The sequence below is a fragment of the Rhipicephalus microplus genome, chromosome 4, assembly GCF_043290135.1.
Source record: "Rhipicephalus microplus isolate Deutch F79 chromosome 4, USDA_Rmic, whole genome shotgun sequence".
Taxonomy (NCBI): Eukaryota; Metazoa; Arthropoda; class Arachnida; order Ixodida; family Ixodidae; genus Rhipicephalus; species Rhipicephalus microplus.
In genome coordinates, this window is record NC_134703.1 from 62054231 (window position 1) to 62079946 (window position 25716).

General features: G+C 43.3%; 1 protein-coding gene across 2 annotated transcripts in view; it reads right to left on the bottom strand.

Annotated features, from left to right (window-relative positions):
* Nucleotides 1-25716, bottom strand: part of LOC119172694 (alpha-mannosidase 2) — a 72238-nt gene that overhangs the window by 16582 nt on the left and 29940 nt on the right. For both annotated transcript variants that reach the window (XM_075892865.1, XM_075892866.1), the window contains exons 3-14: nt 20843-21085; nt 19045-19192; nt 16749-16920; nt 14539-14666; nt 14063-14236; nt 12890-13076; nt 10965-11142; nt 5524-5726; nt 4619-4804; nt 2573-2687; nt 1506-1579; nt 1245-1407 (exon numbers count right to left, since the gene is read on the bottom strand). In XM_075892865.1, the coding sequence (XP_075748980.1) occupies nt 1245-1407; nt 1506-1579; nt 2573-2687; nt 4619-4804; nt 5524-5726; nt 10965-11142; nt 12890-13076; nt 14063-14236; nt 14539-14666; nt 16749-16920; nt 19045-19192; nt 20843-21085 (1971 nt within the window). The remainder of the gene's footprint in view (nt 1-1244; nt 1408-1505; nt 1580-2572; nt 2688-4618; nt 4805-5523; nt 5727-10964; nt 11143-12889; nt 13077-14062; nt 14237-14538; nt 14667-16748; nt 16921-19044; nt 19193-20842; nt 21086-25716) is intronic.

Consider the following 25716-nt stretch of genomic DNA (forward strand, 5'->3'; position numbering starts at 1 on the left):
TCCCAGTCCATTGATTGACTTCTCAAATGACGCAATACCTTCGCAATTTTTTGGTGTGAATATCACTGTCAATAAATAAATACTAATAGACAATAATATTCTTAATCCAGTTCCCATCATCAGTGTTCAAGAAATATGACATCGTCAACAGCAGTCATATTAACATGCGAGCACATTTAGTGATGTATGGGATATAAGATACATCATTGAGAGCAGCAATATTAACATGCAAGCATATTTATCAATGTATGAGACATTAAAAAAATTGGTATCTTTCATACATTGAAAGAATTGTTATTCAATTTTTGTGAACATGAATCCTGCATGTCAGTGCTAATGATATTCCAGTTTCTGATTGGGCATCAAACACTGAAAGCATCTTTATTATAAGAAATTATATACATGTCTTTTCTTTATTGTCTGATATCGGATCACAAGCTTTTTGAACTGTTGTAAGCATGTGTAGAAAGAACAGGGTCACACACTGTTGTAACCATTCAATGTAGAATTGAAGAATAGACTCATGGTTATGGTTTGCCTTTGTATATAAACAGTGGAGTAACTAGATAGGGCAGCACCCATGGCAAATATATTTCCACGCCCCTAATGATAATAACTATCATTATTATTATAATTATTCGTTGTGTGCAAAACAAAAAGATGTTTTCGGCAAGCAAATGAGCGACCTCTTGGTTGATTGGGCACTACAGTGAACTAAAGCCATCTTGCACATCATATGACTCTCCAGAAGTATGGGGGTCCTAGTTTTTAATTAAAAGCTGGTGACAAAGTACCACCTTGAATACTGAAGTAACTGCTGTATTCAGCTCTCAGTTAGAAAATACTTCCGATGCTCTAGCCACTACAGCATGCGAGCTTATCTCTGTTTACATAACTGTGGTATATGAATAGTAGTTAAAAAAAAAGCTGTAGAATTCTAGGACTGTTTTGAAAATAGCTGCCTTAATATTTGAAAATTATTCTATACGTACTCTATTTGGTTCTAATTTTCACTATTCGCACACCCCTGCTATGAAGTACAATTGTGGGCTTACTAGTGAAATATATACATATACATGTACCGTAGCTGGTTACTGTCTCATCTACCTTGTAAGCACAAGTTGAGTGGATGAAAACGACATGCAGTATCACCTCGTCTAAAACCATAATATAAAATACTATAATAGATCCCCATGTCACTATTAATAATTGCTATCTACGGTAGTTTCCACCATGCTGCTTACCTCAAATGTGCCTCTGATGAGCTCCTCCTTGTTCCATACAGGAGAAAGCTGGCTCGGAACGACGCTTCCGTTGGCATCGATCACCACGACGGACGCAGTTGACACTTGTAGGCTGACTATTTCGTTTCTTGGCACAGTCAGGGAGTTATAAAATACGACGTACCTGCAAGACAAACATATGCAAGACAGTGCCTCAAGATCGGCTAAAGAATCAGGGTTATTGTAGGGTGATGCTAAAGTATGCCAGACATCTTGCCTCACCTAATTCGCCCTTCCCTAGTAAAGGAGAGAAGCTGCTTGTGCGGCATACCGTCGTGAGTGTCCCGAACGTCGTCCTAGAACAAAGCGCGACAGCCGTGTTATGGCACGTTTCACTTCAGTATTTCAACCAACTCTCACATTAAAAGAAAACTACACAGGAGAACGAAGAAGAAAACAATGCAAGACCAATACAGCAGACTCTGACATGTAAATATGAACGGACATGTCCAGGGTGTGTTGCACTTTCAAGCGTTGTTATCTTCTGTGACAATTAATAAATAAAGAATGCATGATAGCACAACAAGAAATATAGAGAATAAAGGATATGAAATGAACAGAACAGGTGTGGGTCTGCATAGTTCCAATTGACTTTGTAATATGTCCACTTTCAAGCAGACACAATATACATTATAACTTTTTAGCGCACAGAAAAAACAGGACAAGAAAAAGACAGACGAGCGCTACTATCGTCTCTTTCTTGTCCTGTTTTTTGTGCGTGCTAAGAAGTTATAATATGCACACATACCAACTCGCCCAGCGATCTGTTCTACTGAGACACGAGCTAAATAAAATGAAATCAAGTCATAGTGCTTGACACTGAAGCAGTACATGAGCAACACGAGATGGTGCAGTGAGCAGGGCTCTACATCAAGTTCAACTACATGATGTGGGGCCAGATCATAAATTGCAAAAGGGTGTCTGGAAAGGCCAGCTGGTACAAATGTGTTCCTCGTTTTTAGCCACATTTGTTCACTGTTCCCTTGCAGATAATAAAACGGGAGTGTTTTAGCATTGGTTCCTACCCGAATGCACCCATCGTGGTATAACTGGGTATTGAACCCACTACATTACGCTCAACTTCTGCAACCCTCTTTAAACTGTTGAGACGTTTATCGGCGGACACTCGGCGATGGTGCACGACAGCGACAGTCAATGCGGGGACCGACTCCCAGCACGAGCTGCTTTTTTTTCGAAGAGGGCGACCAACTAGAAGGCGCTGGAGAGGACGACCCACTGTTCGAAGGCTTCACTATAAAACGTTCAAGACATGAAGACACAGTTCTTACCATCTGGAGGACAAAGAGGTCGTCTTCAATGCCACCTTGTGAAGGTGCATTGAGAAGCATATACAGTGAACCCTTGGTGATAATATCCCTCAGGTTCTGCAGGGATTTGAATAACCTACAAAGAAAAGTGAATGCATAAATAATAGAAATAATAAAGAAAATAAATTAATAGACAGTATTATAAAGGGGTAATATAAATAGGAAACAATTTACGTGCATGGAATCTGAAATCCATAGAAAGAGGCGTAACACTGCTTCCAACTAAGCTATGATCACATGTTGAGTGCTGTTCACGAACCAAAAGAAATGAACAAGCACAGAGAAATTTTTAGCCATCCCTCATTTTCTGAAGCTTCAGTACACAAACATGTTCCCTCTTCTTTCAGCTCTGTTTTTTTCCTAATACACAAGGTGTCTGTTTCTGAACTGTTCATACCATTACCTCCTTTTAGTCAACAATCACTTAACTGCTCTTTCACATTATTTCACTTAATGGCTCTTTTACATCATTCTTCAATGCCCAATAATGTTCCATAGGCTGACATCATTTCCTCCTGCCATAATTGGCCTATTGACACTGCTTTCTGCCAACATAACTTTTGTGATAACTACATTATCAGACCATTTATTTATACTTTCAAGCCTTTGCTGCATGTTCGGTACTTTGACTTATTCCATAATCAAGTTCAAAATATATTTGTTCTTCAGTCACTCTGCATAGAGATGCACACATTTGACAAAGTCCATACTAAATTACAAGGCGGATAAAAGGATTGGATGCAAATCTATTGCACGAAATATGTTAGGTTCGCACACTACAGCCATTGCGCATGCAACGATTGTAGTTCATGATGTTGGCAACATAGTGTTCACAGCTTATGTCGTCACCAAATGGAATAAAAAGCAGCCACAGCCAATTGCTGCAGTTTATTAAGGCAGAAGCTTTAGATTCTACATCCAACAAGAAGAGTGACCATCGGTGTCAATAAAGTTATGCGAAAATGACTCCTTCTGATATTGTAAAGACATCAGTGAGACTGCACATAACGCGACGTCACATGATTATGCTGATTATTATTGTAAGTGAGGTCTAGAAACCTTGCGATGCCACTGATCCTAAAGGCAGTGCACAGTCACATCAAGTGTACACAGCTTCAGGGATAACTACACTACACTCAAACCTCAATACAGCAAGATATAAACTAAAACAAAGTAAACAAACAATAGCCTTGGAATAGATAGTGTTAGAAATAACATCAGGTGTACACAGCTTCAGGGATAACTACAGTACACTCAAACCTCAATAAAACAAAATATAAATTAAAACAAAGTAAACTAACAATAGACTTGCAATAGATAGTGTTGATTTGTGGGGTTTAACGTCCCAAAACCACCATATGATTATGAGAGACGCCGTAAAGGAGGGCTCCGGAAATTTCGACCACCTAGGGTTCTTTAACGTGCACCCAAATCTGAGCACACGGGCCTACAACATTTCCGCCTCCATCGGAAATGCAGCCGCCGCAGCCGGGATTCGATCCCGCAACCTGCGGGTCAGCAGCCGAGTACCTTAGCCACTAGACCACCGCGGCGGGGTTGCAATAGATAGTGTTAGAAATAACCTTTATAACAAATGTTTTGATATAATGTGCTTGTTTTCTTGCAAGATTCAACTTAGTTATAATGGACTGTAGTAAAACTGAAAGGCAGGCGAGTTGGAACTTAGCCATCGTGGGCAGCACACAAGATTAAAACACACAAGAGTAGGAAAAGGGACAAGTGCTTCTCCTGTTTCGTTTTCTTGTGTGTTTCAATTTTGTGTGCTGCCCACATGGTTGTTATAATGGGCTTTGAGTGCAGACCGGGAACAACCATAAGGCCTCCATGTTATAGTGATTTAGGTGAACGTGTAGGGAAACTCACAAGCACTTTTAGGCGAGTCATAACTGTTTGTCGATGCGTCATTGCTCCCACACTAAAACAAATTACTACATTTTTAAAATGGACCTTCAAGAATCAGTAAGGAACGGGGCCACTTAGTCTCACCTGAGTGCATAGTCGAGAACGACGGGGGTCTTGGCGGTGCCAGTGATGCCATCATGGTGCTGAAACAGGCCTAGGTTTTGGCGAGCGTAGACCAGGCTGTTCATCATGCTGTTAACTAGCGGCATGTAGTCATTGGAAATGTAACCCATCCGTGCCCACACAAGAGAGAACATGATCTCAGCGCCCCTGCAGAAAGAGGCAAAAACGACACAGTGAAATCTCGAGCGTGCATGAAATCGCTGCTCTATGTGACGACATTCAGCACAAATAAGCTTTCATTAGCAAAGCAAGTATAAATAAGGCACATCGACTCTATAGCAAGTACAAATGACGTTTGTTCACAAGTTTTCCGTTTGATTTTATTATAGAGCATAAAAATCTAATTTTCTTCAGAACCATCTTAAGCTCATTTAAGCTACAGTAAACCCAATTAATTTGCCTAGTTTGTTCAACATGCTTGAAATCAAAATGTTGCGCGAAAATACGACATGTTCACAAGTGAAGGCATGGGGAGGCCACGAGGTCCCAATGCCCTCCCTAGCGAACTTCTTATTTTCGCGAAACCTTTTGATTTCAATCATTTAAGCTCATTCATGTTTTCCTCTGGATGCAATTTTTACCGTTATAATTGAAAAAAAAAAAAAACGTACCAGATCTATAAATATGCAGCATATGTACCAATAAACAATACATGAAAGCATTTTAAGCTTTGTGTAGGCAACATACTGAACCCTATGAATGGCAGGAAGCGAGGTTTCATACATACGTTTTTATGTAAGCTGCATCACAAATTCATTTGACTTTGCACAAAATTATGGGAAACCCAAGTAGCTTGATGCCTGGGTGTGTGTGTGTGCATGAATGTGTAGTGTATTTGCGCTCAAAATAATTTTTTGAAAGCTCACCGAAGGTGTGCCTCTACGATGCGGTCCATGTTCTTGTAAAAGGGTCGGGACGTGTAATACCCGCTCCAGTAGTTGTCGTCACGATCAGCGTAGGTGAAGAAATCCCCGCTTAGTGACGGGAAACCTATCGGCATGTTGCTGCTGTCCACTGTGCTTTCGGCACGTAGTGCGGTGAAGTAGTCTTCAAGGGTGCCAAACTGGACCTGTTAATGCGCAAACAATGTCTTTGCACTGACAGCTTCATCAAGCCTGCCCAAGACCGCAGCTACTATATTTACAAAATTGTAGGTCGACCCATTTTACTTGAATTTTAAATTCTAAATTAACGGAGGTCGACTAGCAATCGAAGCCAATACCACCAGTCACGACGGGACAAAGCAATCGGGGACGCTGTGGCATGCTTACGACATTGTGTTTGTGTCTCGGATCTAACTGTAACATATACCATATTTTATGGCGCATAACCCGCACTCTCAGCAAGGATTCACAGAAAATATACAAAGAATATGATCCCCATATATTGCCACAAAGTTAGCTTCTCTACATAGCTGTGAAGAACTGCAGCGAAGCCATCTTTGCACACCAGAATTCACATTTTTGTTTTTACTTTACGAAACAGATTGCAGAGCTAGTGGAGATACAATACAACCGATAGTTCTTTAGCGTGACTTTTTATGAGAACAGGACAGAGAAATGTGGGGAAGGACAGGTGGCGGCTTGAATTTTAGAGTCGGTAAATGTGTTGTCAGTCCAGTGCCTACACAAATAAGTTTCCTGTCAATGTGCTCACGGATTATTCATTTATTGATTTAATATTGTTTCTGCCATGCTATTTTCGATAGTGACAGGGATCGACCTGCAATCAAGTTGATTTTCAACTGTGTAATATGGTACCTTGGCGTGGCAGAGAGTATTTTGCATTACGCAAGTTTACGCAGTGCTCTGTACTTTAACTTAACTACGTAACAAATTAATAAAGTAACATCATTGAACGTAGCTGGACAATACAAGTAGACAACATGTTTAAATGTAGCATAGAAAACTGGGGGAGTTCGTAGGTGTAGGTTTTTAGTGTGCATGCTGAGAACTTCACATAATAGACAACATAGTAGCCCCGATAGCAAAAATGTGTAATGACACTGCAAAACACTAGAACCGAACATAAATAAAAGACGATACAAATATAATGAAGGAATGATGACAAAAACAGGGAACAACAAGCATCATCGCAGAGAAAGGCACCACGAGATCGGTGCTCGAGCTCCACCATCTTTCTCGTCCTGCGGCTATCTCGAATCTTACACCTGCCCGTTAGGTTCGCCCAATAAACCTCTTTACATTTGGTGGATCGTGCTGGGTAACCACATCGCCTACACCCTGGAACTCCGATCCCACACCCTGTCGTCGACCATGCAAGTTGACGCTGCCCAGCAAACAGTACCTATCGCGGTCGCTACTCGCCCCGGCCCGGTTCACCAGCGAGACCCCCCCCCCCCCCCCGATGTTTGCGGGCACCGAAGACCAGGATGTCGAGGACTGGCTGTTGTCATACAAAAAAGACGGTGGACCCAACAGGTGGGATGACGCTGCTAAGTTCGGCACTGTCAATTTTTATCTTACCAACATGGCCAAGCTTTGGTATACGAACCACGAAACCGAGTTCGCGAACTGATCTGCCTTCAAGGAGGCGATACGTGCCGTTTTTGGTTGCCCTGCCTTACGGAAGCTAAGCGCCGAACAACGTCTGCACACACGGGCACAGGAGCTTTTCAATTCATCGATCACCGACAGACTATCGCCATCTGAACGCTCTGAGCTACTTCAGCTGCTCTAACAGTTCCGTGCATGCTTTGACGTTGCTCAACCTACCCTTGGCGGAACTCCCAGTTTTTTTCACTGCATCAACACAGGTTCCAACGCGCCAGTACGACAGCGACCATACCGTGTTTCCGCCGTGGAACGTCAGGTTATCACCTAACAGGTTGACAATATGCTCAAGCGCGACGTTATCCGACCTTCCCAAAGTCCATGGGCATCCCCTGCCGTTCTTATTAAGAAAAAGGATGGTACAATTCGCTTCTGCGTTGATTACAGGCGCTTTAATAAGATCACTCGCAAAGACATATACCCTTTGCCCAGGATTGACGACGCCCTTGATTGCTTACAAGGTGCCGAGTTTTTTCGTCATTAGATTCGCGTTCAGGGTGTTGGCAGGTGCCCTTAGCAGATGCTGATCGTCCAAAAACAGCTTTCGTAACACCGGATGGGCTATATGAGTTCAATGTCATGCCCTTCGGCCTCTGCAATGCGCCGGCCATATTAGAGCGCATGATGGACTCGGTTCTGCAGGCTTTGAAATGGAACATATGCCTCTGCTACTTCGACGATATCGTCGTCTTTGTACTTGATTTCGCAACACATCTTGTACGTCTAAAACATGTCCTCACATGTCTGAAGAATGCGCAGCTCCAACTTAATCTCAAGAACTGCCACTTCGCTGCTCGAAAGCTCACCATTCTCAGTCACGTCGTATTAAAGGATGGCGTTCTTCCCGACCCGGCTGAACTACGCGCTGTCGCTGAATTCCCCAAATTGACGACTGTAAAACAGTTACGTAGCTTCGTAGGATTCTGCTCCTACTTTTGTCGGTTTCTGCGCAACTTTGCCTCCATAATTGCCCCTTTGACCCAACTTCAAAATAGCGCGAACGACATCTCGTCATGGTCTTCCGAGTGTGATCACGCATTTATCACTCTTTGCCGTCTCCTGACATTGCCGCCTATATTGCGCCACTATGATCTCATGGCTGCAACTGAACTCCATATAGACGCCAGCGGTGTCGGTCTCGATGCAGTTCTTGCTCAACGCAAGCCTGGATCACCTGAGTATGTCGTCGCCTACACCAGCAGAACGCTCAACAAGGCTGAGGTAAACTACAAGGTTACCGAAAAAGAGTGCTTAGCCATACTTTGGGCGATTGTCAAGTTTCGCCCATACTTATATGGTCGCACTTTTGCTGTAGTTACAGACCATCATGCCTTATGTTGGTTGTCGTCGCTGAAGGATCCATCAGGTCGCCTTGCTCGATGGGCTCGGTGAGTTAAAGAGCATGACATCCGCATCGTCTATCATTCCCACCGCCAACATGCCGATGCTGATACGCTCTCGCAATCACCACTGTCCGCTGAGGCTGCCTCTATATCTTCTATAGAACACGCGCTGTCAGCTCTTGACATCGACACAATGTCCTCTGCACAGAGCGACGATCCATGGATAACTTCGCTTCTGGACTTTTTATCTGAGGTACCGACACTTCCAAGCACTCGAGCAATGCGACGCCAGGCTTCGCACTTCACCATTCGAGGTGGCCTCTTGTACCGGCACCATTACTCACCAGACGGCAGGAAGTGGCTGCTCGTTATTCCTCGAAATCTGCGCTCTACAATCCGTGCATCATTTCACTCCGACACGCAATGCGCTCACGCCGGTGTCTTCGAGCCCTACAAACGTTTAAGGAAGCGGTACTACAGGCGTGGGATGTTAACTTTTGTTCGACAGTTTATTCGCGGCTGCCACGAGTGTCAGCAACAGAAACAGCCACCGAATCCAAGATCAGCTCCACTACTGCCGCTTGCATGCCCCGACCACCCATTCGATCGCGTCGGAATTGACCTTTATGGACCACTGCCATTGACCACAGCAGGTAACTGGTGGGTGATCGTTGCTGTATATCACATGACACAATATGCCGAAACCCCTGCTCTTCCTACGGCGACCGCTCAGGACGTCGCAGCTTTCATCCTCCATTAATTTGTGTTGCGTCAAGGCCCTCCTCGCGAACTCCTCAGTGACCGGGGCCGTGTATTTCTATCCGACGTAATCCAAGCACTTCTTCGCCAGTGCCACATCGTGCTCCGGATGAGTAGTGCTTACCACCCTTTGACAAATGGCCAAATTCGGACCCTGGGTGACATGCTCGCGACGCATGTGGCATCTGACCAAATGAACTGGAACCTGGTTCTTCCGTTTCTGACCTATGCGTAGAACACCGCTACCCGAGTCACCACGGGCTTTTCCCCATTCTTCCTTCTATACGGACGTCAACCATCGCACATAATTTACACTTTGCTGCCATACACACCAGATGCATCTGAGTGCACAACCGTGTCCGAAGCCACCCGTCACGTCGAAGAATGCCGCTAACTAGCGAAGCAGTTTACTACGGCTGACCAGCAACGCCAGCAAAAGGCCCGCGATGACGACCACCCTCCTGCCGCAGAGGTCGCCCCGGAACCCACCCTGTACCACCCTGTGCACCTGGTTTGTCTACCACGCTACTTTCGAATTACCATGGTCCATACCGCGTGGTAGAGCATACATCACCCGTCAATTACGCCATTGAATTGCTTACGCCGCTCGGTGACCATCGTCGGCGTGGACACGATATTGTTCACATGGGCCGCTTGAAGCCATACTTCGACCCGCTCGTTTCCACCTGTTAGATCGCCAGGATGGCTTCATCTTCCTCGACGGGGGCAATTATAATGAAGGAATGATGACAACACCAAAGAACAACAAGCATCATCACAGAGAAAGGCACCACGAGATCGGCGCTTGAGCTTTACCATCTTCCTCGTCCTGCATATATCTCGAATCTTCCACCTGCCCGTTAGGTTCACCCAATGAACCTCTTTACACAAATAGAAATACAGAAAATTAAATCGCATACTGCCTCTCTTTCACCTCTACATAATGCACACAATTGATTGAATAACATCCAAACAGTCAAACTTAACCAGCGTGCAAGTACAGGAAACCTGCAGTGCTCAAGAGTACAGATATACTGTGTCACCACCCCTAAAATACTGAGTGCAAATATATATCAAAAGGCGACCGAGAAACCTCATTATCAATGCCCAGGGACATTTAATCTCAGTGCATGGCACATGCAATCTTTAATAATATAGTGGCTGTCCTGCATCAATCGGCACAAGAGTAGGCTTCCAAAGTTGCCTTGTAATAGGCATTTCACCACTTTACGAATTTCTTTCCAGGATAAATTCGCCAAAAGGCATTCTTTTAAAGTATAGTGAACAGATGTACATATGTACACAGACACATGTTAACAAATAAACAACTATGCTTCTGTCACACAACATTTCTCACGTCAGTTCAATCAGCTAGAAAGAAACGGCACCCTTTATGGTTAGCTTGCTAAAAACAAGTGAACTATCCCACTTCGAGTCCCTCGTCTCAAACAAAACATCTTACCATCGTTTTCAATATCTAACACATAGTGCCTGTTCTTTACAATTCAAGACCATTCTCAGCAATCTATTCCATCAACTTTTGCTGTAATATGTAGCTTTCCTTCTATTCTGCTGTTATCCAACATTGGATCAAACTCTCGATTGCTCAAAGCAGCAACAATTGGCTAATACCTCTGCGTGCAGACGTTCGTTGGTATTGATGTAGTTGAAGAGCTTCTGGTAGTTGTTGAACTGGTTGTCCCATTCCGAAGGTTTGTCGTATCTGAAGTCGTCTCCAAGTGGCACCAGCACGACGTGCGATCGGAAGAGTAGAGATTTCTTGCGGTACTGGTCCAGAAGCAGCATGGCTCTGTTGGGCAGAGAGACACCGCACGATTGAAATGACCATTCATTAAATCTACTCCATAAAACTTCTTCGATACACCGCCACTTCCGACAGTCAATTATTTCATAATTAAATTCATGCCTTCTGAGGAGAAACTTGGACATGAAACACAGAGCAGCCAGTTTTTCCCTTGAGATTGTTCAAAAGCTTTCAGGTTGTCGAAGTGTCAATGTTGTGTCAAGGCATATGTTAAAACAAGACGCAACAGGCAATGACAAACTAAAGGCTATTTCAGACCACTATGAGTCCTTTGAAGTTTAATGTGCACCGGAGCCCATCAATATTTTTTGCCTTCTATCAAGTTTATACATTCCTATACAATGTTAGAATAAACATCCTTGTACATCCCAATGAAGAGAATTTTGGTACAGTAAGATAATGCTTTTGTCATTTCTATTTTCCAGGTATACATTTGATTGCATTTTGATACAACTAAGCTACAATTTTGATTAACTGAAGTATCAGCTGTAGTGAAGTGCTCAAAAAACCCCAAAAGTGATGTGTTAATGCACATTGAAAACTTTGAAGGTCTTGTTAAAGGCTACTCAATAAATACGGTAGACTCATAGAAAAAAAAACCTCGAGGCACCAGGATAATATGTTCCGTTTAACAGGACTTTCGTTTTCAGAGAGATGAGTAGGGATGCAGAATTCAAGTACGAAACCAATCACATTAGAGGCAGCTGTTTCATTTAGATAGTAATTCCGTTTACTGAGAGTCAACAGTAATACTGTATTCACACATGTTTATACCACAATTTCGGCAAGCGACTGTACACTATTGCTCAAGTCATTGCATTGAAAAGGAGTACCGTATCCAAGGAATTCTTGGTATTGTATACTTTTCAGCAATTGCAGATATGACAGCTATCAGTAAATTAGAGCTGCAGTATGTGAAAACCAACAATACACCCCACATCATATATTGTGTGATGTGGGGTATTTTGTTGTACATAGTACACACCATTGTTGTTGGCAGGATTTTATGTAGGGAAGTGCAAATCAGTGTCACATCGTGGCTGGTGGAAGGGGAGAGCAATGGTGAAGGATAAGGAGAGGGTACTTACCTATGCCCACGATACATACTTAGTGGAAATGTTGTAGTACATTTAAAAAAATTCATTCTGTTCATTACTTTGACCAGTGAATGACAACTTCAGTGCAGAATGGCAACACAAACATTACCTAGAAGCTAAGTTACAATACACTAACCTCAATAATTTTAGCACAGAGCTCCATAACTACTAAAAAGCCACAGCTTGGAGTCTACGTCAGAAACTCCACACACGAAACCTTTCGCTCAAATGTCTGCAAGGGTTAAGTAATGCAGAAAACTGTGAAGGTTGATCATTAAAATAAAATCCAGAGGTTTTACAAGCTGAAACTACAATACAATTTTGAAGCATGACAACTTTATTATTTTGACCACTAGGGCTTTTTTGACTAGCACTTAAATCGAAGAACATGGGTGCTTTTGTGTTTCGTGCCCAACGAAATGTAACCACCATGACTGTGATAAAAACTGTGACTCTGAACTTAGCGTAATGCCGTAGTTTCAAAGCCATCATGGTGAGTGCCATTAAAATGCTTTTCTGCTGCGGTTGTCGCCTTTTACACAGTCAATAGTGCATGATCACACGGAGGCTCGTAAACAGAGCAAAAACATAATATACAACCAAGGAGAAACAAGCAAAAAACACAAGGAGCTCACCGATCAGCTACATTGTGGTCGGTGATCGACACCGGAGGCACTTTCCAAGGACAGTTGATCTTGTTGCCTGGAAGCCGCTTGAAGTCAAACTGGCAGCAGATCTTGGGGTCCGGTCCACACGTATGTGGGACATCGTAGCTGTAGAACGGCATCATGTGGCACAGGATGTCTGTTGTCTTATTTTGATCTGCAGCCACAATGAAGGGAAAACAGCACTGCACAGGGGCCAGTCATTTCACCACAGCTTGGCATACTATTACATGATCGCGCAGATGAATGAAAAATACAGGGAGGTGGCAAGGCTACATGCACGAGCTGCATTCAACTGTATAACTGCCCCCTCGACTAAACAAGTGCTAGATGGTGTGGCATTAGATGGCACAGTTCTGAAGCTAACTGTAAAAAAAACCCAAACAATTAGTGAAATGAACAGTAGACTATAAAGATTTATCTTTAGGTTTGGTGATAAGAAAGAAGAGAGAGAAAGCTACCCAATTCCTACTTGTGCAACTTCACTGATGCCTTTACTGATCAAATTGTCAATACTGCTAAGGAGTGCAAAAGGTAAAAATATAAGAATAAACTGACTTGATCTTTAAGCTGCCTTGATCTTTAAGAATAAAAGGCCAGTAGAAAAGCTTCAGGCACTATGGGTTTTCACCCTGGCCTAGCTAGCCCCAGCAGTCAGAACCATTTAAAGATTTAAAAGAGCTCAGAATCTCACTACTTGTATAGTTCATAGCATTTGTCGAGTTATAGTTTGTACGTTTGCTGTTTTCCATAGCACGAAACCAAAGGACATCGATGCAACACACTAATGTTAAAAATATCTTTTCTGAGGGGGGGGGGGAATAAATACCTTACAAAATACCTTACGTAAGGTATCCACGTAAATAAAAACCATTTTTACGGGGTCTGGATCAAACTGTATGTGCTAGCGCATTATGCAAGTCCCAACTCCCATGTTGTTTACGCTTGATTTATAATGAACAACGCCTAGGAAACAAAGTGTGTCATCAGGATGCCAAATCGAATAAATTAACAGAGAGAAATATCCTTACAAAGAACAAGTGCTGCAAAGTACCACTCATTGCTTGAAAAGATCAATGGCACAGGCACGCTAAGTAGAAGCAATCCTTTTTCCAAGATAATTACAACAGAAAGTGCACACACCCCAAGGCTGACGCCAAATGAACTCGAGAGCCTTTTCCCGAGCCATGTACTTCTTGATCGAGTAGTGGACCCTCTGCACCACCATGTTGGCAAAACCCATTCGCTTAAGAAGGTATGGCATTGTGGAGGACAGGCCGAAGGGGTCAATGGCCCAGCCGTTCTTTGGACGAATCCCTGCATTTCAAGCGAGTCGAAATAAGAACCCTATGAATCCATAAGGCAATGCTTAGTACACCTTGTCAGTATCCTTGTCAGTATAAGGTCATAGTATTCACTGTGTAACACTGAATGTATCATTGATTGATATGATATATAAGAAGATGTCAGCACACAAGTAAGGTGCCGGCTACTCCTCGGCCCGTGATTGAACGTGGAACACATATCTTAAAGTACACATATGCAAAAACACACTCATACCCACATATCAAACAACACTAACACAAAGACAAATTCCTAGCTTGCATGGTCTACATTACCTAGGTTTTGCTCCACCCACTGGTGTCCTTCGACCATCTGTTCCACCATTGCAAACACATGCGTGTTAGCTTCATCGTTCATCACCCAGCCACCCGTAACAATCTCCAGTTGGCCAGACTGCACATAACTGAAAAGAACAAAAAAATGCACCAAATGCTACCAATAACTACGACACACCCACACACACAGGCAGAGTCAAGATCAATACAGAACAATACTGCAAAACATTTGTGCACATAGCTGAGCCCTTGTGGAGATCTATTGGCCAATAAACATTGAACTGCAAAAGGAGGACAAAACCTTTAAAATACATACACATATTGTCATATTTATTTATTTCCCAGTTCAAGTATCACTCAGACTATACTCTTCAGTAGACTAGACTAGACTATAAACTAGACTATAATCTTCAGTACACTGACAAGAATCCACAAGCAGCTTTCAAAGTTAGTTCAAGCAATATTTTGAATAAGACAAATATTAAGGGCCAAAAAGGGAAATGCAGCTGGGGGCTGCTCAGGACAAGCTGCAGTGATTACATTAGACAGATCATGATTACTGCAATGACTAAGTTGGCCCAAGTTAGCCTCTATATTGCAATGCAATAGACCGTAATGTCCTTGCAATATTCCTCATTAAGTCTTTCTTACAAGAAGAAAACATGCCTTAACAGCACCCGAGATACTTGTACTCCTGCATAAGAGAAAGAGCAAAGGGCACCAAAACATTTTCAAAAGGGACGTCATCTGGTATTCTAGAAGCAAGAAAGAAAAACAGACAACTTTTTACTTACTGCAAAAGACTAGTTATTGCTTTGACTAGTACCACATATGTTCTGCAAACTCCTGAACAGTCATGGCTGCTTGGACATTAAATGCCAAGTCACAACAGATGCCAAAAGACAAGCATCAGAATCGCAACAATGCCCGTGCCACAAGGGCACAGAAAGTGACATTCACTTCAATGCCATTTGTCACTTAATGCCTTTGCTAGAACTCAGTGACATTCACTTTAATGCCATTTGTCACTTAATGCCTTCGCTAGAACTCATTCGACTGAAAAATGTGTACTCTCAACACGAAAGCTTGCTCAGTGCAGTATGCAAAAGACGTTTGAAACAACGCCAGTCTTGCAAAAATATTTTATGCAAGACTTCTAACAGAAACCATGTTATTTCGCCATTGTACTACATAGAAATTCACATTGGAATTGCAATGATTTCAACATGACAGGTGCCCTGTTTGATTCTAGGCTTTAAATTTTACATGCAATAGCTGAAGCGGCTGTGGTCGATCGAAATGTTCTAAAAGGCAAGAATAAATCCAAGCTATTGGCAATATAATAGCTTATTTCTACATTTCACTATTTCCGAAAGCAGGTTTGAGTTGGTAAAATGCAAGTTTATATTTTATTATTACTCCAAAATTGCACATTTAAAAAGTCACTGTTATCGACATCGTCAGGTCAAATCCCATGAAATTTACTCGTGTGGCAGCTCGGCTAAAACAAATGTAATTCAGGAACTTAATGTCCCAAACGCTGAATGTATTTTTTTGTGCCTATGTGGCAAGGATATAAGGCATGCCGAGAACATTGTTTCTACTGCATGACTGCTCTTGGGCAAAGCTTGTTCTTTTTGCATTGTATGAAAAGCGAAACTTTCAGCTGGGATAGGGTGTGCAGGCACCGCAAGATCAATATAAAAAATATAAAAGCAGATTCTTAAAAATGCGGGAAAGACCAACAAAATGGTATTTCTTTATCTTGAGTAATCAATACAAAGCTGAACCTGATTCAAGTAGAACTCTTTGTTAGGCTAATTGGTACATGGTTTATGGAAGCAATAAGGCACAAACGAGACGAACTCAAAAATAAAAGACACTGAAGCATCTCTTCCATGTCCATGTCTCTTTTTGTATTTGTTTCAATTGCACCTTATTTCTACCGTAAAGGTGAACCTGATTCCTTATAGGCTTTATATATTTTCTCTGCACTTGTTTTATATAACACACAATTTTTCTTTGCTGGTTTTAGGAGTTACTAGGTTTTGATTGCTACTTTACCCGCCTTGAATATGCAAGCTATTATACTACTTTAATCGGACACCTAAAGTATCTGTGTGGGCAACTTTCCTGAAACCAAAAAGTGGTTGCCACATTAAAAAAAAAAATAAACAGGTACACCTAGCCAGCAAGTGCCCCATGCTTACCCCCGCACTTTGGACTTGATCTCCTCGCTTTGCTGGTCGAACCAGTGCGAGAGGTAGGAAGTCTCGGCCCAGATGAAACGCCGCCGTTTGTCCACACCGAGCTTAGCGGCCATGTTATCCAATATGTGCCGTGTTTGGTCAAGGTAATACTTATCAAACGTTTTAAGCCAGCCTAGCAGAACAAGACAAAGAACCATGATCATTACTCAATGCCACATCAACAGCCACAATCTTTTGCAACAGAAAAAAAAATTCGTACTCTAACACTGTTACTCATGACTCGTTGAACAGTGTAGGTGCATTTGCTTTAACATCACTACTTGTTTCCAGAATAAATTGGTTTTAACACTGCTGCAAAAAATGTGCAAAGCAGTATGAAGAAACAAATAAACAAGAAAGAGTGCCCCACACCCTTTTTAGTTCAGTCTTTCTTTTCATGCCTTTCCGCTGTCGTGCAGTGTGTTAACAAACACACTGCTCGTGGACCTTCATTCCTGTTGACTGTGAAGGCTTACAGAAGACTAGGCAAACATATTAAATGCAGCCTGTAACTTCACTGTGGCGGTGTTCAGTCACAGTGTTCCTCAAACCTGGCTGGAGAGGAAAGACGACAAAACGCTTCTTCAGAATTCAAATACTTTGTCAAACGCCGCAGTTCACTTTATATGCAATGCAACATAGCCGTATCAGCAGGGGGGGGGGGGGGGGGGGCAAGGGGACCTCCTAAGCTCCTTCTCACTGAAAGAAGTGGGGGGGGGGGGGCTCAGCCCCCCTAGTTTGACAGTGGACACTGTCCGATGCACGCTGGCAATAACAAAATAACAAGGCAAAATTTTCCTTCATCACTGTAATCACTCAATTGTATTGTTACGAGAAAAAGAAAATATTACGATGCCAGGGTACAATGTAGTGATAATTTTTCAACATGATAGCAGTGAAGATTTTCCTTAAAGACTTTTTCCTACGCTTTCCGCCCTGTGCAGTAGCACTGCAGAGCAGGCTAGCGCTAAACAGGTGCCCTATTAATTACAACACTTGTGCATGTTTTTATTCTGCTGCAACTGGCCAATGCAGTCATAGATGGGAACGAACAAACTTTTTATGGACCGGTCAAAACATTTGCTGCTTCAGGAAAATTATTTTCTTTGATCAAAAAGGATTACCATCACCGCTGCTCTGTCGAAGCTGCTGAGAGCACATGATTGCGACTAATCGTAAGAAAGGTTTCCGCTTTAATTTCCAATAAATCTGATCAGCCTTGCTTATAGCAACTTGGAGCTATGAAGGCAGCTTGCAATGTGGTGAAGAATAAAGCAGCAGACTCAAGCTCAGTGGTAAGCTAAAATAAGTAGATAGAAATGCTCAAAATACCTATGGTTCCTCAAGGAGTGCTTCACATTTAAAAACTGAATTCTTCGTGAGCTGTTTTTAGTCATTAAAATTTCAATGATAAATACTTACTGTTGAGGAGGCCGCCACCAATATAAATGTATTCATGAGGGAAGTTGTAGGGTATGCAATATATATATATATATATATATTGCATACCCTACAACTTCCCATATATATATACGTACCCATATATATATATATATATATATATATATATATATATATATATATATATATATATATATATATATATATATATATATATATATATATATATATATATATCGGCTGACGAGTGTGGCAGGTTAGCCCCCCCCACTCGCGAAAAAGGAAAGAGTTGGTAAGCCACTGCATCGCAACTGGCTCTTTAAAACTGCACGGCGACAAGTGGTACCTGCTAGGACCTATTTAAGGCAACACGACTTGTGGCACACATGCTTATACGCATTCAATGCAGGTGCCTGCAGATCTTCCGAGAATTAGCACAGCTTTTTCAGAGTTGCTCTTAGATGAACACAGCAGTTTATCAGCGCAACTAGCAAAGGAAACAAAAAGATGTATAGCCCTTGACAAAGATGATCTCGTACGATCACCTGTACAGTGCCGTTCATACTGTTAGCCTTCGAGCTGATATCTCATCACAAATAACCTACGTGACAGCGTTAGAAAATGCACAACTATAAGATAAGTTAGGAAAATAAAAAAGTGTTGAACGTCACTAAAGTGTGAGCTCTCAATGGGCATTCTATTGGACCAAAAAATTTAGCGCACTGCTAATTGTTTTGAATGCTATAACAGCTAGTGAATATAAGTAGTGCCACATACAACTTGCACGGTTGTTTAGATACGCGTGACAGATTGGGACGCAGAAAAGCAGTGGCACGACTGTTCTCCAGCTTCATACCTGGGTCATTGTGGGAATGAGGAACTACAAACACCCTGAGTTTCCGGTCTTTCGTCCACATCGACTCCTCGTATTCAAGTTTCCAACCTTGCTTCCACACCCCGCCGTCGGGGTTGTCAAACGCTATCTTCTCATATAGGTCATACACCTGGAAGGAAAGCAAAGCGACAAATTAATATGCAACTAGTGGATTGCTTGTTTGGATACATATTCACATTTTCTCGGCCCATGGTACACATAAAAGTAGAATTAATACTAAAGTAGACAAGGCAAGATCTGAGCCCGTGTCAACAGCTTCAGTAGCCGCGCACAACCAATGGCTCTCTTCTTCCTACAACCCCCTGCAATGAGCCATGCTGTGTGCTTCACTATGCTATTCAGCGATCCATTTTGCAACAATTATTACAATCAGTCTGAGACATAGCGTAACTTTCGCGTAAAATTTTAGGTTTGAGCTAAGAGTATGTGCATTGCAAAATGAGTGAAGATGCTTTAAAGATTTTTCCTATACCAAAACAGAAAAAAAAAGCTGCTGCTATAGGTTGCACTATCACGAGTATGTGTAGGTTATTGGTATGACATTATAAATTAAACGACACTTGCTGCAACTGAAAAACCTTCAACACACCGTGCTGCAACCTCTATCGTACCCACTTATGCTGAAGTAACTGTATGATCAGCTTATGTGCTTTTTTCAGGGCTGCGAACAAAATGATCGTGCAATCACATGCCGCACAGCTTCCCAAGATCAGTTCAACTGCATGGGGATCTTATTTACGTATAGCCAACTCAGCCAAAATAAAATATGATTGCAGAGACTGAAGATTATGAACTGCAAGGGGAGATACGTGTCAAAAAGTGCAAGTTTTTTATCCAAAATTACATATTTTTCATTCTATTTGCGTTCACAAGTTTAGTTTCTCTAAAGAACTTTAATACTGTAATTAAACTCAAGGTAGGTTAAAATTAATTTTAAGGAGCACAAGGTGGCTACTAAAAACTATGATGAGCTCATTGTCTAGAGTCAAAAGTCCGCTGGAAAATATCACCTGGCCACTTGCCACTGCATTTCGCATTAGCAGTTCACTAAATCCACATGATCAAAATAACCGAAATTCCAAAGCTCTCACAACAACAGAAATAATTTTAAAAAATCTTTTCCCTATAGATAAACTTTCACTTACACCTTTACAATTTGATTTGTTCTCATGATCCAAATTTGGCCAAATTGAGTTTGGAAACCATGTTTTTGGTATTTATGGTCATCAGTTCAGGATAAAATTCTGCCCACATATTCCTTACCACGTGAACAGTGCCAGTATCACCTTTAGTACTTGATACTTGATATCACCTATATAACTATTACGAACCTAAAGTAAGCAATCAGTAAGCGCTGAGCATTCTAAAACTTCTCACATTATAATTTTTCTTGTTGAAATGTTTTCTACGCTCTTTCTCGTTGGTTATTTGCATTCTACAGTTAATGAAAAGCAATATGAACTAAGAACCATAAAAGCTTAGTGGCAGGAAAAGTTTTTCAAAACTAACTATATTTGACATATCGTCATGGTACAAAACAAAAACTATGCAACATTTTACAAAACTGATTACATGTTTGATATCAGCATAAAGGCCTACAAATTCGGTGAAACTGTCATTGCTCTAGACTACAAATTAAAGAAACTTTTTTTTTTTTTTTCGATCAGCATCTCTCGTAAACTAGGCATAAGGATAAGATGTGGCTCTGGAAACGGTGAACACGAGACGTGCAGAGTACTGAACCCTTGAAAAGACTCACATTGTAGTCGGTAATGGCAGGAGGGGAGCTGCAAAAAGCGCAGTCGGCTGGCGAGAGCGCAATGGCTGTCCGCGATACATTCTGCAGTGCTGGTGGTGCCTTTGGGATGCCTTTCCAGCCTAGACCGGGGGCCCCAGTGAGGAAGTTGCGAACAGTGTCGCGGATCTGGGTCAGCATTATGTGGTTGTTGCGAAGCTCCTTCTCCAGCCGCTGAAGCCTCTGCTCCAGGGCGGCCATGTCCACCTAAAGTTTTGAACACCAAACTCCATTACATGCTGAAAAGATGCTACAATGCTATTCATGGCGACGACCATGGATGTCCTGTGTTCAAGATATATATGGTGCCCTAATCATTAGGATGATTTTTTTTATACAGTTTTCGGTCAGTAATTAGAAGTGTTGCATGCTCAGCAGAGAATGGGGTCTTTCTGTGAAAGGTTCCCTTACTTCTCTAAGCACAATATAAGTGACAAGACATTACTCTCTATTTCACATTGTTTGATGAAATATTAGTTCTATAAGCATTCTTGCCTCATCTAGGAAAAGAAAAGTAAAGGAGAAAAGACAGAAACATAGACACCTGCAAGTATGCCTCACTTCTGAAGGAGAAAGCAGATGATCTAATGTTTACATCTGGGTGATACCCAATAACCCGGGTGGAGTGTCATTTATAATAGGTGCATACTTGACACAGACAGTGGGAGCAAAATACAGATTCTACATGAACGAAAATGGACACACATGTGAAAAAACACTACTGCCATCATAAAATATACAGTACGGCATTTAATTTTATAATTTAAAAAATGTCCAAAAATATCCTGGGGCAGCCATCACTACTCTATATTTAGAGTCCGATTACTTCCAGAAGTGCACATACTTTATTATAGGAAGTCTAAATGAACTCATGACTTGTTAACAAAATATTGAGAAACTCATTAAAATTATTTTAATGATAAAATGAAACGGCCTGCATATCAGCAAACATACTGTACAGATGTGGACATGTGTATATAAAAAAAATTTAAAAATGGCAAGCTTTGCTTTTGTATTTGATTTCCACCTCCAGGTATCGAATTTCTTTAATGTAGAAGGGCAAGGCTCACCGACACATTTTTTGTATTTTTTTGTGAAATCTTTCCAGCAACAAGCACACTTGCCCATTGAAGGTATTGCTATGATTTCTCGCTTTCTGAAACCATGGCTCGAAACTGCAGGAGCTCACAAGCTCTAGCATATGTGTGCATCAGCTCTTTCGTATTTTCAAGGCATCACTTGGGAGCTAGTCATTAGCATGTCTCAGGAGTATGATTAATTTATGTATCCCACAGAACAATGGTATGTTGTGTACCGCTATTAAAGTGCATTTCATCTATATTGAATTGTACATTTCCCAACCCTGCTTTTTATTGCCTAGAGAGGCTAAATGGGACAAAAAAGATTGCTGAAAAGAGTTTACATTACACAAGAAAAGAGTCATGTCAGTATTCGCTCACTTTGTATGCCAAAGAAATTCGATAACTTGAGGTGTATACAAAAAGAGAACAAAGCTTTCCCATTTGCCTTTCCCTTTAACTCATCTGTGCACGCATGTCCCAAAGGGCAAATCTCATGAGCGCATTGTGGATGACTAGTTGCGAGTAGCACTCATTTACAACACTGCCTACCCCGCCCCCCCCCTTCTGAGACCAATTTTGACAGACTACACTGGCGCTTAGACAAAATGGGTTTGTGCAATGACTAAGGCTGAGAAATTAGTCAGGTTTGAAGACTGGCTTAATGACCCATCGTTAAAAGGTTTTTTGTCACAACATACCAGAGGAAAAATGGAAATAACACTCTTATTTTATATTTGACTGGTACTTCAATACACTATTGCCATTAAAATTTTGATCATATATAAAATGACACAGGACAACGACAACCGGTGTACACGTTGTTGCGATAATATTTCGGTTTGATCTTTGCTCTGCTGTGGAATATAATTTATGGGCATGCACAACTGACGTGTAATCAAGCAACATTCATTTCTGTGATCTCGTTCATTGTACTTCTACAATGTTGAATTATGTTTATATTGAAGTTATTTTCTAAGTAGGCACAGCGTATCGTGACATGAGCTATCAATGTGTCATGCACGTGCTCTGTTCTCAGAATGACGACTTTTAAGCACTACTTAAACATGTCTGGATTATTTATCAGAAATATTATGTAGCATTCACTGATGGAGAAATCTTCCTCATTGCCACTGGAACTTGTTTAAATGTGCAGCAAAGTTTCCATCACTGCTGTCTTACAAAATATCTGGGTCTACACGAGGCAACAGACACAGTTTGATTTCACACAATCAGACATAAGGTTTAGCACACTGTGACGCATCAAAGGGAAGTCTACTAAACTGCTGTACAAACAGGTCCCTTGTGCAAAAAGCTGACAGATGGAAAACCATACTTGTCTCGCAACCTTATATATATACATTGTAAGGACGAGAAATAAGACACAACGCCTTTGCTGCAGGCCGGCTGTTCTTATTCTGCTTCGTCTTCCTCCTCTTCCTTCCTAGCATGCGAGTCTGTGCCAGAGAGAGTTCCAGTTTCGGTTTTCGTCATTACACTCGGCCATGACTGCTAGCATTGTCGTTGGGCCAAACGACAATGTTCTGGTAGGTAAGGCTAGCTGCAGCAGTTGACAGTGCTTCAGGTGGGCGAGGTTGGCTACATCGTCGTGGTCGGTCTCGACCACGCTGGAAGTTTGTCGAAATTGGCTCCGGCGGCCGACACTGGCTATGTCGTCTGGGTCGTTCACCGTGTCGTGATGGAGACTGGGTCCTGTGCGCGCGCGGAGCTGGCGGTAAAGTTTTTGGTGGGTGGGCTTGACTTTGTCGCCGTGGTCGAACTCGTCCATGATGCAACGTTTCCTGACAACTCGTAGAATGCAGTTCAGGTGGACGGCCCTGACTGTTCCGGCAAGGTCGCAGAGTAACCTGGAAACGCTGGTGTTTGTCCCACCGTCGCTGGTGGACTGAACTGCAGCGGGATGCCCTGCGAGGCAGCCATGATGACGTTTGGGCCATTTCTTGAAATGAGATGGGACGCAGCTCATGGTTGGGCATAAATACCACAGCAGAACTCCCAGACGTAGTCGAGCCGGTGGCTTCTGGCGAACTGTCATGTGCAAACATCGTATGCTGGGAGGAAACAGCAGGAGGGCTGGTCCTCGGCAAGTTCTCGATGGCAGTGGCCTCAGCGTAGCTAGGTATCTGGGCTTTCTCGAAGGAAACGTTCCTTGGTAGCCGAGTGTCTGCGTGGCTGAGCATGATCGTGGTCTGGTAGGGTTCAGTTGTGTCTAATACAATAGGATTGAGTGCCTCGATGTCCTCAGACGACGAGCGCGAGGGCCGTATCTCCGGACGAAGGTCTGGTGGGGGTATTTTCAGGTCGAATACCGATGCAGAGTCCGGGACCTGTAGTGTAGGATTCCAGCCACTTCGGTCAGGGTCAGCAGCAGGGAACTCCTGGCAGCATTCCGTTGACGAGCTGCAACGAACGATTGCAGCCTCGAGGCGGGGCGCTGCCTGGGCTCCATCCTCGGCCTCGGGGAAGATCGAGCTGGACTTGCTGGAGTCACAGGAAATCCGTCCGAAAGCGGCAATCAGGGCTGCACTCCATTCTGCCCAGGACTGCTGCCTGACGCCTTCGTACCTGTGCCATGCTGCGGCAGCATCCCGCAGGCGATCTATGGCCATGTCCCACTTCTGCTCTTCAGTCGTTCCGAGAGCGTTGACGGTTGCCACCCATTCCTCGGCGTCGTCCTGGAAGCCGCGAAATTCCGGTAGCGCGAAGGAAATCGGCGATGGCGGGACGGCGGGCAGAACTCCGAAATGTGCCCCCGCCAAGCAGTTCACTTGCTCCGATACCTCCGCGAGAGAACGCCGGAGATTGCGACGGTTCTCGGGCGAGCTTACCTCGAAGTTTTGTGCGGCGGCCGCAGCCAACATGGCATTGAGTGCGCACAATGTTGGCAAGATGGCAGGACATAGCTTGGAACTCGACGCTATGAGGGCGTTGGTCGTGACACGGAGTTGCGCGATGGTATGCTGCAGCTCCGCTGCGCTGTCGTGTGATCCGCACGAAGAGCCAAGGCCCGCCTCTGCGGAGGATACAGTGACTGCGGTATTCGAGGTGGTACAATTCTTGACCAAGGACGCGTGGACGGCGTCCCTTGGAAATCCAGCTGTGGTCGGATTCGTGGACATGGGTTCCAGAGCGCTGGAAGCGTCAACGACGTTCCCAGGCAAGCGGAACCCGTGTGATGAGTTGTGACCTGGTACTGTGGCGTAGATGAAGCGGTCTTGCGCCGCCGGGTAGGCCTCGACGCCGTACACGGTGGGTGCTTGAAGCGCCGACAGGTTGCCAGGTATGGAGGAGGCATGTACGCCATCCCTAGGTGAGAGAGGCCCGTGCGCATGGTTGCCGCGACGTGTCGCGTCCCAGGACAAGTTTCCCGGAACCACAACGGAGGCCTGGACGCCATCCGTCGGTGCTGGGATCGATGCTGGCCGCGACGGACGCCTTGCGGGTCCCATCAGCGAAGAAGCGTGACGGCGAGGAGGCCTTGACGCCGTCCCCGAACGGTGGTGTCCGTAAACAGCTGCCGAGGAGGGCTTCAAGCGACGCTTACCGCGGCTGCACGTCGGCGGGCGTTCTGGATGACGAAACCGAGACGTAAGCCGTTTTCTTCGTCGACTGCGCCATTGTAAGGACGAGAAATAAGACACAACGCCTTTGCTGCAGGCCGGCTGTTCTTATTCTGCTTCGTCTTCCTCCTCTTCCTTCCTAGCATGCGAGTCTGTGCCAGAGAGAGTTCCAGTTTCG